Below are 11,727 nucleotides of genomic sequence, written 5' to 3' on the forward strand. Positions count from 1 at the left end.
AATATTTTTCTGACGTTGTTTTAATTGGTTTGTAATACTACTAATTTTAGGCCTTTCTCTCTAGTCCATTTGTTTGATTTTCCTTAACCAATCACTCTTGTTTATCTGTAACTTTCCTTGCTCGTTCCGCATTTTTCTATCACGTGTATTAGGATAATCTTTGTATTATCATGAGTAACTTCATACCTACGTCAATTATCAGCATGTTAAGTAGATCGCCATAGCAACCCAGTATTTAAGGATATCGCGCTACCCCCACCCCGCTCGTTACTAAGTAAATTACTTCCTTTCACCGTTTCATTTACGTATGTCTATTGTTTTTAATTCATAGGAGCCCCGTACCTCATCTTAGGCGGTAAGAATTATGGAAAAGTAGCAGCAAGAGAAAGCAGTTTAGGCATGCACCATTTTAGGGGCAAGATGCTTGTGAAAGATCTTGTCGCCTTCGTTTTGCTCTTAGTCGTTTTGAGATATTTATAGGAGATGTGTCAGTTTTGGAAGACCTCTGGGATAGTTCTTGAGAAAGATTATGCCCATGTCACGCGTTAATTATTATGCCGTTGTTAGCATGCAAGCTATATAGCTGCCGGGACGATTTTATCGAAAGAAAAGAAGGAAAGATTTAACCGATTTACGTCGCATCATTTATTGGCCATCCTCTGCCTTTTAAAAGGCCCTGAGAATCGATTTAAGCAACATTTTACAGGTTCAATGCATTTGTGGTAATCTACATACAAGATTAACTTAATGAAATGGTCCCTTATCTCCCCCTGAAGCAAATGAAGCGAGCAAAGGCATGAAGCATGCTTAAGGCAAGGATATAACAAAAATTTGATACATTGAAGCGTATTCTACATTTTTATTTAAAAAGAATCCGAAAAATTACATTAAACTTTCCTTGTAACTATTCAATTAAAAATGCTTTGTAAGGAAATGTAAAATATATGCTCTGAGTTTGATGTTCTCAACCAAGGGAATGCTCTCTCTTCTCTCGTTAGTTTCGAACTACTAGGGGAGCTCCTCCTTTAAGAAATTCTAGTATGTGCAAATTAGACAGTACTTTTTTGTATATATTCTAGTTAACATTTACTATTTTGGTATTCGACTTATCATTCATCGCAATTTTATTCATGGACTTGCATTCATCATTTGTACGATTTCTTCGTATGCTTAGATTTGCATTAATGTTTAATTTCAAATAAACAATCAAATGAAATGAAATTTCTTCTCATAAATGTTATAAAAATATTTTTTTCTCGTTGATTTAAATTTCTCTCATCAAAATTTTCCGGACAAATGGCAGCTGCTTTCGTCTAGGTATTCTACACTTTATAGCAACAAGTGTCAACCTTTGAAGATATCACAGATTTCCTTGGTTGATACTTGATATACCGTCCATTTGAATTCGATTTTGGAATACCATACTTTTATATCAGATTTAATTGATTTTCTGATGGATGTATTAACGGCTTACTTCATATTTAACTTCATTTCTTGCTTTCACTTCGCTTATTTCAGGCCTCAATTCACAAGTGCGAGGCTTTGAAAGCCAACGTCCCTTCATTTGATGATTTGTATTTGGTAGAGGCAAACCTGGTGGTGTTTTCCACCGCTAGTAAAAATAAAACCATAGAAATACACAATAAATAAACCTCTCACATTTGTCACAGCCTTTTTCACAAATGGCTCTCCCGACACAAATGCGCTTTTCTCTTACACCTGGTCTGCAATTTAGGGAAAACACTCTCAACTGATGTTGGACATCACCATACCCCTGCCCCAAATTTTAATGAATTTATAGAGTACACGTGATTGTAGGGAAGAATGGGTCCGACAAAACTTTAAAAGAAAAAATTCTCGCATTTCCGGAAATTTTTCAAGGTGCAACAAAAAAACAACACTTTATTATTGAAATTCATAAACTTCTTAATTGCATCGAATTGTTTACATATAGACTTCATTATGTATATCAAATACAATCTTAATAGTATAATTGCGTTTCAATACCTTTAGAAGATATAGACAAGGGCACAACACAAATTGGTTTTTTTAGTATACAAATAACCTTTACAAGGCGCTTACAATAGACAAATGGCTCAGAGCCAGATACATCTTTCAGCCTTATATGAGAAATGACTATTAAGTATACAAAAATACCCTCCATGAATTTATTTATCAAAGATAAAAGCTCTATCCTTGACCTGAAAATCGGCCAGAAAAGGTACTAGCTCTAACATACAAAATATCTAATTTGTCTTTTGTAATTTCTCTTCCACCTGGCATAAATGCTTACAAATTTGCAAAATATCTAACTGACTTTGCCAGCGAAAAAAAGTCTTTGGAGATAGTGTGAAGCAAATGGGTTTTTTTCTTCTTTAAAAAAAGAATTACATTAAAAAGTATTTTTCAAAATGTCTTCTTTTTACCAACTCAATGTTATACTTTACATTTTATGCGGTTGGATGAGTTCTTTAGGAACCTATAAATCGATCCATACTACTGTAATACAAAAATTAGGAACAGGAATCACATTTGTTTAAATTCTTAAGGAAACCAACCTCTTTTGTTGCAAAATTCGTCTTCAAATAACATGCTTACATTTTGAAGTCTGGGCAGTTTTTCGGCTTCATTACAGAACATAAACTCGATAAACAATAAAATAAGGATTCGTCCACAAAATGTAAGCTCCTTCTCTTTTACAGAGAAGTTAATCTGAAACGAAATACTGCATTGCAAGTCTTTGCAGAATGCTTACCTAATCGATAGCATTAAATTAAAAAAAATAATACCTATAGTAATTGCATTTCTGCGCTTAAAACCCTTTCAGGCAATGTATACATATATTCTTTGACTTAGGAAAATTGATTTTACTCAATTATAAAGTTAACTAATTCAGCAGAAAAGAAGAGGCAAAAATGAACACAAATAGACAACACAAAGAAAAAAAGTTGAACAAGAAACCTAACTTACTTGTTCTCTTAAAACTATCATTAGTACGATAATTCTTGCAGAATTAAGGAAAGATATAAAGTGAAAGAAAGAAAAAACAGGTTCAAAGTTAACCCCAGAAAGATTCAAAGTTTAAGATATTTTGGATAAGATAATTAATTAATCTATATTCTGCAAGAGAAGATTAATTGGACCTTAAATACAAAATTAATGTTTAAATGTAGAAATATTTTATCAAATTCTTAACAATTGATTAATTCCACTATTTCATAAGGTCTGACCTTACTTAATTCAAAACGAACCTTACAAAATCCAAAGATCCTCGGATAGTTAAATATCCGCATTTGGAGTATCAGGTAGCTTGCAATTCAGTACTCCTTGGAAACAGAAACTGATTTTTAGACGGATATTCAGTACATATACAAAGTTTTATCCGTATCCACTTCTTTAAATATTTGAGAAAAAGAAAAAACGCTAAACAGTAATCTTTTCCTTGGCAACACTTACTTTGCGCTACTAAGAGCTTCTTATGAGAAAAAATTTCGCTATTTTGTTTGGTGTCAGAAAATGTAACAGCTGCGAAAATGACAGCTCGATGTTTCAGCGAGGTAACTTTTGTTAGAGAGACAGACTAATGAGCTTCGGGGCTTAGCTTATATCAGCTGTGAATAATTTTGCAGAAGGACGCTGCGAGCACAGTAGAGCATTTTTAGCAATATGGGCTTTATAAAGGTGTCACTGATGTGGTGAAAAGAATACACCTCATTGGGTGTCACAAATTAAAAGCAATACAAAGAACGGAGGGACAGATGCCAGCTCTGTAAGAAGTGATATAAAATGGAAAATGACTTGAGGCTAAGGCCCCGTCTACACAAATACGTTTTCAAAAAATTGCGTTTTCAATTTGATGAAAACGGATAAAAGGTTTTCCGTTTACACGCACGTTTTCACATTGTCCATTCCGTCTACATGAAAACGCAAAAATCTGAGTTTTTGTCTAATCGTTTTCAAAAACTTGCGTTTTCGGCCGTCTAAAAGGAAACGATCCGTTTTCATGTAGACAGTAAGCTTAAACGCAAAATAAAGTTGCGTTTTCATTTGAAAACGTACTCTTGCAGACGGGGCCTAAGGCAAAAAAGGTCCCCAGGGCCAGCACCTTTGTCACCAGCTAAATATAGATTATCACAATCCTCAATCACAATCAGACCCATCGCTAGCAATTCTGCTCAAGGGAATTTCCAAGTCCCATTTGCCGACAAAGAAGGTGAGCCATCCTTTATTTGCCGACAAGTTTGGAAATTTGCCCACTAAGCACCCCTAGATGGCAAAAACTAAACGTCTTTGAAATGGAATTTTTTTTCAAGGGAGTTTCATACCCCACATGCCCCCTATAGTGACGAGCATGACAACAATAAAATGGGTCACAGAGTCTGGTACTGGCCGGCTGGCTAGTATTGAGCATTAGCAAACACCTAAAGAGTATCTAAACAGGACATCTTGGTTGTAGACAAATGAAAGTAACAAAGAATTTTTATGTTAAATATGCCAATGAGTTGTGTCTGGGAGTAGTAGTGCCTGTCTATGAGTCACCCAGGTGAAACTCTGCAAGCCTGCATATGAAGCTCTTTATCAGGTATATGAGTACGATTTAGAACATTTCTTTAGAGGGTAAACCCGATAAGCCTTCATAGGAAACCTTACTTAAGCGCAAACCAGCCAGCCAGTGCCTTGTTGTCAACTGTGAAATGCAAAATAAAAGGTTCCTACACTGGGTCAAGGTCAAAGTACAATCGGAGCTGTTCGAACAAAATAAAAGTAGTGATAGTATGAGGACCAAGTCGAAGCCAGTTTGGAATAAAGCCCTTGTACAATCCGAAGATACCCTCAGAAGTGAACGTCTTCACTAGGCAGTCTCTAGCATTCCTGTAGGTATTGCCATTCTTGTTCTGCACCTGTTGGTTCATGATCCGTGTCTTTATAACATCAATTGGAGACATTATAAAAGCAGTTATGAATCCAGACATCATTGCAGAGACAATATGAAGGGGCAGCCCCTCTCTTATACGATTGGTGTTCAGCAGCCAGTGTTTAGTGTGATCATATGAAGAGATCTGAGCAGAGGTTCCAATTGCAGCACGGTGAACAGTTGGGGTAACACCACGCCAGAGCCCCAATGCTCCTTCATGGCGAGCAATCTTCTTAAACGCATGCATTGTACTTCTGTATCTTGGGGTTTGGCCTAAGAAATCGAAAAACTATAAAATGGAAAAAAAAACATAATAGGTAATCATTGCAAAACATTTGAGATAAAAAGCTATACTGCAAAAGAACATTTTAGGCCAACTTTTACCTCAATATTCTCTTTTCTTGTTGAATAGTTAGTACATTTTTAAAGTTTATGAAAGATTGGAACCAAAGTTTCTAGTATATGTTTGTCAAATAGCCAACCAAAGTTGAGCAGTTACAAAAACCTGTTTTTTTGACAAAAACCTGTCAATGTGGCATTACAAAAACGACTAAAGATCAGCAATGAGCAACTTTGGCACAGTTACCAAACCGTAAGGTGAAGTGCAGACCCAGCCTTGAAAACGCCGGAAAGTCTACTTTTAGACAGATACCTGTACATTGTCCTATGCTAGGTCTTACTCTATTCTAAAAAAAATCGAGTTGTAAGCCTTGACTTTATGTTTCTGGCATAATTTGATATGCAGAAAAGGATTAGAAGCAGAGTCAGCTTTGAAATTTAGACACAGGTACTTGTTCCCCACCCAATCATCTGTTTTGGCCTTTTTTGGCGTAATTCAACATGAAGACATATCAATGTAGGAGAAAATGCAGACCTAGCTTTAAACATGCCCAAAGGTTATTTTTAGACAGGGATAGCTTTACCGATTGTACCTAGTCCGCTAATTAACCTTAAAAAACTCAAAAAACTCAAAACATTTCATTCACAGCAATAATTAACTACTACATTTCTATTTAATACTTGAACCACAAATAACAACTATTTTTTACAAAAAAGAAAAACCAAATACAGTAGATAGTTCAAAGTTTGGTATGTTTGCTGTCGGACATATGAAAAGAACTCACAAGGAGCTATCTAGATCATATGCCGGATTGGACGTGTATAGGTGTAGTGTTCGATTTCAAAAGAAGAATGTGAATGAAAAATAAAAAGGAGGAATAACCTTACTCTACAACTTTAAAATTACGCTATTAAAAAACTAAAACTCCCAGCTTGGGTGACAATGCTACCATTTCATCCCCCGAGACAATGAAAAGATGGGTATGTAAATTGCGAAGTGACACACAAAGGCAAAATGTCATGTTATGTAGCGATTTTCAAGACCTTGTTCAACCCCTGTCAAGCTTGGAACCATTGGGGTCAGAAAGATGGAACATTAGAAAAAGCACAAACATCATCATAGTAACCTAGCAGCTTAAGCACATTGAATAAAAAACCAGCTTAACGTCAGACCTTGTCAAAATATCACCCTTTATCATCCTTCAGAGGAATCAAACTGCATTAAGGGCTAGAGACTGGACAACTTCAGTATTGACAATAAATGAGGCTAAGCAATATCTGATACCCAAACCAAAATAAGGCCCCCTAATCTAAAACTGCCTGAAAAGCAAAAATATTTTAGCACTGTAATGTTTAGTCGTCTGACTATTCTAAAAAGTATGATATGTTTTATAATGACCAAGGTAATCACATCAAGCTGGGAATAAAATAATAGAGGATGACCAATGTGATCCTGATCCAAATTTGCATTATTTTGATATGTTTTTTGAATTAGTCGAAAGTGAGTCTGGTTTTGGTAGCAAAATCAATAGAAAAAAGGAAACATAAGTAAGGAGAAAAATATGTCACAAGCTTCAAATACCAAAAGACTGGCAGAAATGCAAATCAAAGTAGACTGTTCTCTTAGGAGGAGAGTTTTGTTATTGATGCTGGAAGGGACATACTGTTTAATTCTATCAAATCTTTGGGCTGTGCCTCCTTTAATTCACACAGGCACTAACAAACAAATTATGATCAATGTGCAGTTGTGAGTCATCAGAAGAAAAAATTACTGATGAAGACATACATGGAGAAGAATTTAGGTGCTATTTCAACGACTGATAGATGATTTTACCACCAAATGAAGGATTTTGTAGACAAAGCAAAGATTTACTGATGAATTCATGAAGTATGGGGGTTGTTACACCCCCTGCTAGCTATGCTCCTGTCAGTGTGGTTATGGGACACTTGAATGACAGTCTGGCATACAGATTCAATTCCTGAAGAAAAAATAGTATAAGGTTGTGGTCCACAAATTACTCACCAGGGTCAAGGGGTCCTTCTCCTTGCATCCGAATCTTGACAAGATCTGTTGGACTTGCTATAGCACTGCCAATTGTACCTGAAATTCCACCACAGATAATTTTTTTGAATAATGGGGTCTTTGCCTTGTTCGTCTCACCAAGCACTTCTTTAAGAGGTTCGTAAAGACCAAGTCTTATTGAACTATAACTTGCCTCTCTCATCAATGAAGCTGATATTCTGCAATTTCCAAAGAAAAAAGAGAGCAAAAATTACTGAAGGAAACAAACACAGTTTAATATAAATGCCACACAAACACAACAAACAAACAAACACAGAAGATAAATGCCACACGGTCTGATAGAGATGAGATTGATGGGACCCAACAATTTACCCATTTTCAGACTGGCATATTCTCTCCCTTGTCAATTAAAAATACAGTTTGAGTACTATAATGTAAAAAAATGTCAAAATCTGACAATGTTCAAATTTAAAATCTAATTTATAAAATTTGATTATATTTAATAAGGTTTACAGGACTTGCTTGCAATATTTTTGGATCAATACCAGCTTTAATCAATAAAAAAAATTTATCCGAGTTTTCTGTGACACTTTGTATGCTTTATCTAACAACCATTAAAGATGCTGCCTTAAACTTAAATTAAAAAATATTGATGCTTAGGGCTTAAATCAATTACAATCCTTTTCAGGCTTGTAGTGATTAATACCATTCATATATTTCATTTAAGTGAAGATTGGCAGAGAGTAGAGGTATTTTCTGGAGGACATGCTACAAACTGTTTTGTCATAAAAAAATGACAAATTACCTAAAACTTATGATCAACAGTCAATAGAAATTACACCTTCATGCCCCATTTTAAATTTTGGATAAATTTGGAAATACAAAGAAATATGCTTCTACAGGTTTGCAAAATATTGTCTTGAATCTGGTTTTGTTAAATATTGCCTTAGCTAGCAACAATTTTGTAATACAGTCTTGATAAAATCAAGTTATATCTTTCTTTTCAATTACATCATCAACTGGAATTAAAGTTCAGCTAAATTTCGTAGAGTAGGCTATAAACTTTACGAAATGTTTATAGACTATAAACTTTACGAAAAGGGGCACTCCATGTGAAAAAAATTGATTTCACATGGAGTGGCCCTTTTGCAGATCTTCAGTGTACCCAGAGATTCCTATCCTTGCAGATCAGCATTAGGCTATATTGACCTCAAGTCTGTATTACACATACCTGATGGCAGACACGAAACATAAACAGCAAAAGATAGATACTGAATAAAAGACCTACCCCTTGTAAAGGCCATTAATACCCTCCTCCTTTAAGATGAGTGATCCTCCGGAAACAAATCCTTTATATTTTCTATTCTTGAAGATGTTCTTCTGGTCTGACAATTCATTGTCCAGTTGAAGTCTGATCTTGATGACATCGATGGGATTGGTGACTAGAGGAGGTTTGTTATCATTACCATGATGTAATGATATAACAAAAGCAATGTTCTTATTTTGCATGAAATTTATCATGAAAAATCATGATACCTTGAATACCTGTAAAAAGGTTATAATCCTGCTTAAAATCAAGGACCCCAGAAAAAATTGCTAAGAAAAGAATCTATAGAGATAAAAGACTAATGCCATGCCAAAGAAAGCTTATTGAGATCCAAAAAACTGAAACATTGCATACCCTCAAATTTGATGAAACATATTTGTGAATGCCTCTTCTGGAGGGTAGTTTAGAAATCAAAGGTGGGGCAAGATATAAGTGAAACAGGAAAAGATATGAATACTTTATGGTTCATAAATAATTAACAAGGTGCCCATTTTGCCAAAAACATTATCAATACTATTACAATGCTGTTTTGCACTGTCTTTATGCAGTAGAAGTCACTTGTTTAACAACAAAACTTAAGAGCTTTTGGATTTGAGAAGAAGTTTTCAACAAAATTTGTTTTCTAAGTTTGCAGGTAATCTCTATTTCCAATTCTGGCTTGCAGGCGATTTTGGCAATTTTAGCAATTCAGGAAAAAGCCCTTTATCATTCTTTCTAGAACACCAGCTAAACTTCATCTTAAATTAACAGTTTTATCCAAATAATATTCTTTAGCTTGGTTAAAAAGTTTAATACATAAAAATAGGAAATTTGATTTGCAGCAATTTCTTTATCTAATTGTGTGAGTTCCTACGATTCTAAAAAAAAATTGTTGAGCATTTCAGCAGATAATTTTTATAAATGGCAGGCAACAATTTCCATCCTTGTCACTCTCACACACCATTCTATTTTGTTTGCCAAACTCAAACATTTGTCTGCCACAAAGATTTGCACCTTGCTTTTTCAATCAAAATCCTCTGTACTCACTCAAAATCTTGCCATTCATTGCAAAAATTGGGTTGTGATGGATCTCTCAGTCACAGAGTCATTCAAACCAAGGGGCTTAAGCCCCTCCAATAATTGTCAAATTGTAGCATATTTCCTTGATAACAGTGTACTGAATGGGAAAGAATACAAAGGGCAGCCCCCCGCCCAAATATTAATTTCATTATCATGGCACTGCAAGCCACCAAACCATATGCCTCACACCAAAACTTAGGATCAGAGGCGGTCAAATATTGGGGGCAAGCCTATTGTTTTAATATAGAATGACGTCACATTTCTCATTGTTTTAGAACACAAGACCATTGTCCTTATAAAGTACTGGGGGCAGTGGCCCCCCTCAACCCCACCCCCCAGTGTCCGCCACTGCTTGGGATGTCATTAAACAGAGAGCCATTTTTATTTCAAGGAAGTAAATTTACTCTACTACCTTCATCATGGAGTTTGCCCACACAAGAGGCAGACATGGTAACCCTGAAGGACTTAAACCTAGAACTTTTGAATCAAATTACTGAAAAAGTTGATAGAGCTGGTGCATCTGGTATTTTTGAATGGTTTTTGGGCACTCACATCCATGTGCGGTGCTGTTGGCACCAAGGTCTTGCTAGAACTCAGAATCTGCCATACTCTACAAACTATATAGTTAAAGAAAAATAAGACTTTTTTGTTTTGGTTTTTTTTGCCAAAATATAAAATTTTTGTTGAAAGTTTCAGATTGATATAAAATCTGGGGCAGGGGTAGTTAACATTTTTACCATTTGCCCCATTATTTTGGTCATTATCTTGGATTGGGAAGCTACATCTGACATGCAAATGCAAACACCCATTTCATTATATATTCTGTTTTAATAAGAACCTGGAAAATTCAAGTCAAGGCTTGATGGTCTTATCTTTTGCTAATATGATGATTTTATTATTAAATATCTTATCTAAATTTTTTTTTAGATCACTAAAAAACAGCTCTGCAAACACATTTTTAGTTGTAGGGTTGATTTGCTAATAAAATTTGCTCTCTTTTAGCATGAAATAGCATGAAATAGCATTAGCATGAAAGAAATTCTTTTTTGGCAGATAAACCAAACTGAACTGAAACTGTAACAAAATCGAAAGTGAAAGAGTGTCATGACAATTAAATCTGTTGAACTGAATTCATAATGGAATTATAAATTGTCAGACATTTCTTTCCAGCAAAAAGCTAGAAGCAATCTCTTTCACAAATTCAAACTTAAGTCCTTACCTACAGCCGCGCCCATGCTTGACAGCCCAGCAAGGCCAATGCGGGTGAAGACGTCCTTTTCCAAATACTGCTCGACGTGCCTATCCAGACATCCCATCTTGGCATGCTTTTGCAGTTACCTGCTGGAAACTTTAAATTGGCTTTTGCATCTTCGGCGAGTCCATGTTGTGAAAAGAATTTTCTTACTAAAGATTAAATTCATTTAGTTCAAGCGACAGTGGGTCTAGAACGTCGATCTTCTCGGGTGGAACTTCGTGGCAATTCGATATTTGCTTCTTTTGTAAATGCCTTTTTTCTTGTTACGTAAGGTTCAAGAGAATTTCTATTGTTTTCTTTTGTCAGGTGCAACATGTGACCATTAAATTCAATTCAATTTTCCAAAAACATCAGAGTTTTTCACGTGGCTCACGTGGACAAAAACTGTGATTTAACCGCAAAACAACATCTTTTCGTAACAATCTACGATGTTCGGGTACAAAGCACTATAATTCCCTTACAACCGGTATTAAAAGTATTATCCCGAAAGTTAAGACCTTGTTTATCGAATAAGACTATTCTCTGTTTTGCCACATTTTCCCACAAAACACAACAGTTTCAAAATACCTTTCCTCTTTTGTCTCAAACCAGCTGCAACCAGTTATAACTGGGTATATGTGCTGAATCAGTTGTAAAAATAACTTTCCAAGATTTATGTTGAACTTTTTGAGGAAAAACAGCAGCTTTTATTTTTAATACTATTTCTTTAAATGATATTATTTTCAGTTTTAGAAAAAAGATTCGTGGATTTCCTCAGCTGCAAGTGAGGTTTGGTTTTTGTATAACCATTTTACATTCGAACAGTTTAT

The 11,727-nt window shown here is 35.2% G+C and overlaps 1 protein-coding gene across 2 annotated transcripts; it reads right to left on the reverse strand.

The window, feature by feature from the left end:
• Window positions 1-2,374: 2,374 nt before the first annotated feature.
• Window positions 2,375-11,189, reverse strand: LOC148958588 (mitochondrial substrate carrier family protein ucpB-like). 2 transcript variants are annotated; one of them, XM_089112045.1, is made up of 4 exons: window positions 10,883-11,189; window positions 8,566-8,822; window positions 7,278-7,495; window positions 2,375-5,188 (listed from the first exon to the last, which is right to left on the reverse strand). In XM_089112045.1, exons 2-4 carry the CDS (start codon window positions 8,796-8,798, stop codon window positions 4,713-4,715), a joined length of 927 nt encoding a protein of 308 aa, XP_088968171.1. In that variant the 5' UTR covers window positions 8,799-8,822; window positions 10,883-11,189; the 3' UTR covers window positions 2,375-4,712. The 2 variants fall into 2 exon arrangements, with proteins under 2 accessions (XP_088968171.1, XP_088968169.1); XM_089112043.1 differs by having other exon boundaries at window positions 8,566-8,719; window positions 10,883-11,184.
• Window positions 11,190-11,727: the final 538 nt, after the last annotated feature.

The sequence above is a fragment of the Rhopilema esculentum genome, chromosome 13 (assembly GCF_057945365.1).
Source record: "Rhopilema esculentum isolate cy_ngs chromosome 13, ASM5794536v1, whole genome shotgun sequence".
Classification (NCBI taxonomy): domain Eukaryota; kingdom Metazoa; phylum Cnidaria; class Scyphozoa; order Rhizostomeae; family Rhizostomatidae; genus Rhopilema; species Rhopilema esculentum.

What these genes read in the sequence shown, in the direction of transcription:
- LOC148958588 (XM_089112043.1), bottom strand. Translation starts at nt 10,979, where the DNA reads ATGGGATGTCTGGATAGGCACGTCGAGCAGTATTTGGAAAAGGACGTC. An exon ending in ATTAATGGCCTTTACAAGGG is followed by an intron (nt 7,496 to 8,565) that starts GTAGGTCTTTTA and finishes TGGAAATTGCAG; the next exon opens with AATATCAGCTTCATTGATGA. An exon ending in AGAAGGACCCCTTGACCCTG is followed by an intron (nt 5,189 to 7,277) that starts GTGAGTAATTTG and finishes TCGATTTCTTAG; the next exon opens with GCCAAACCCCAAGATACAGA.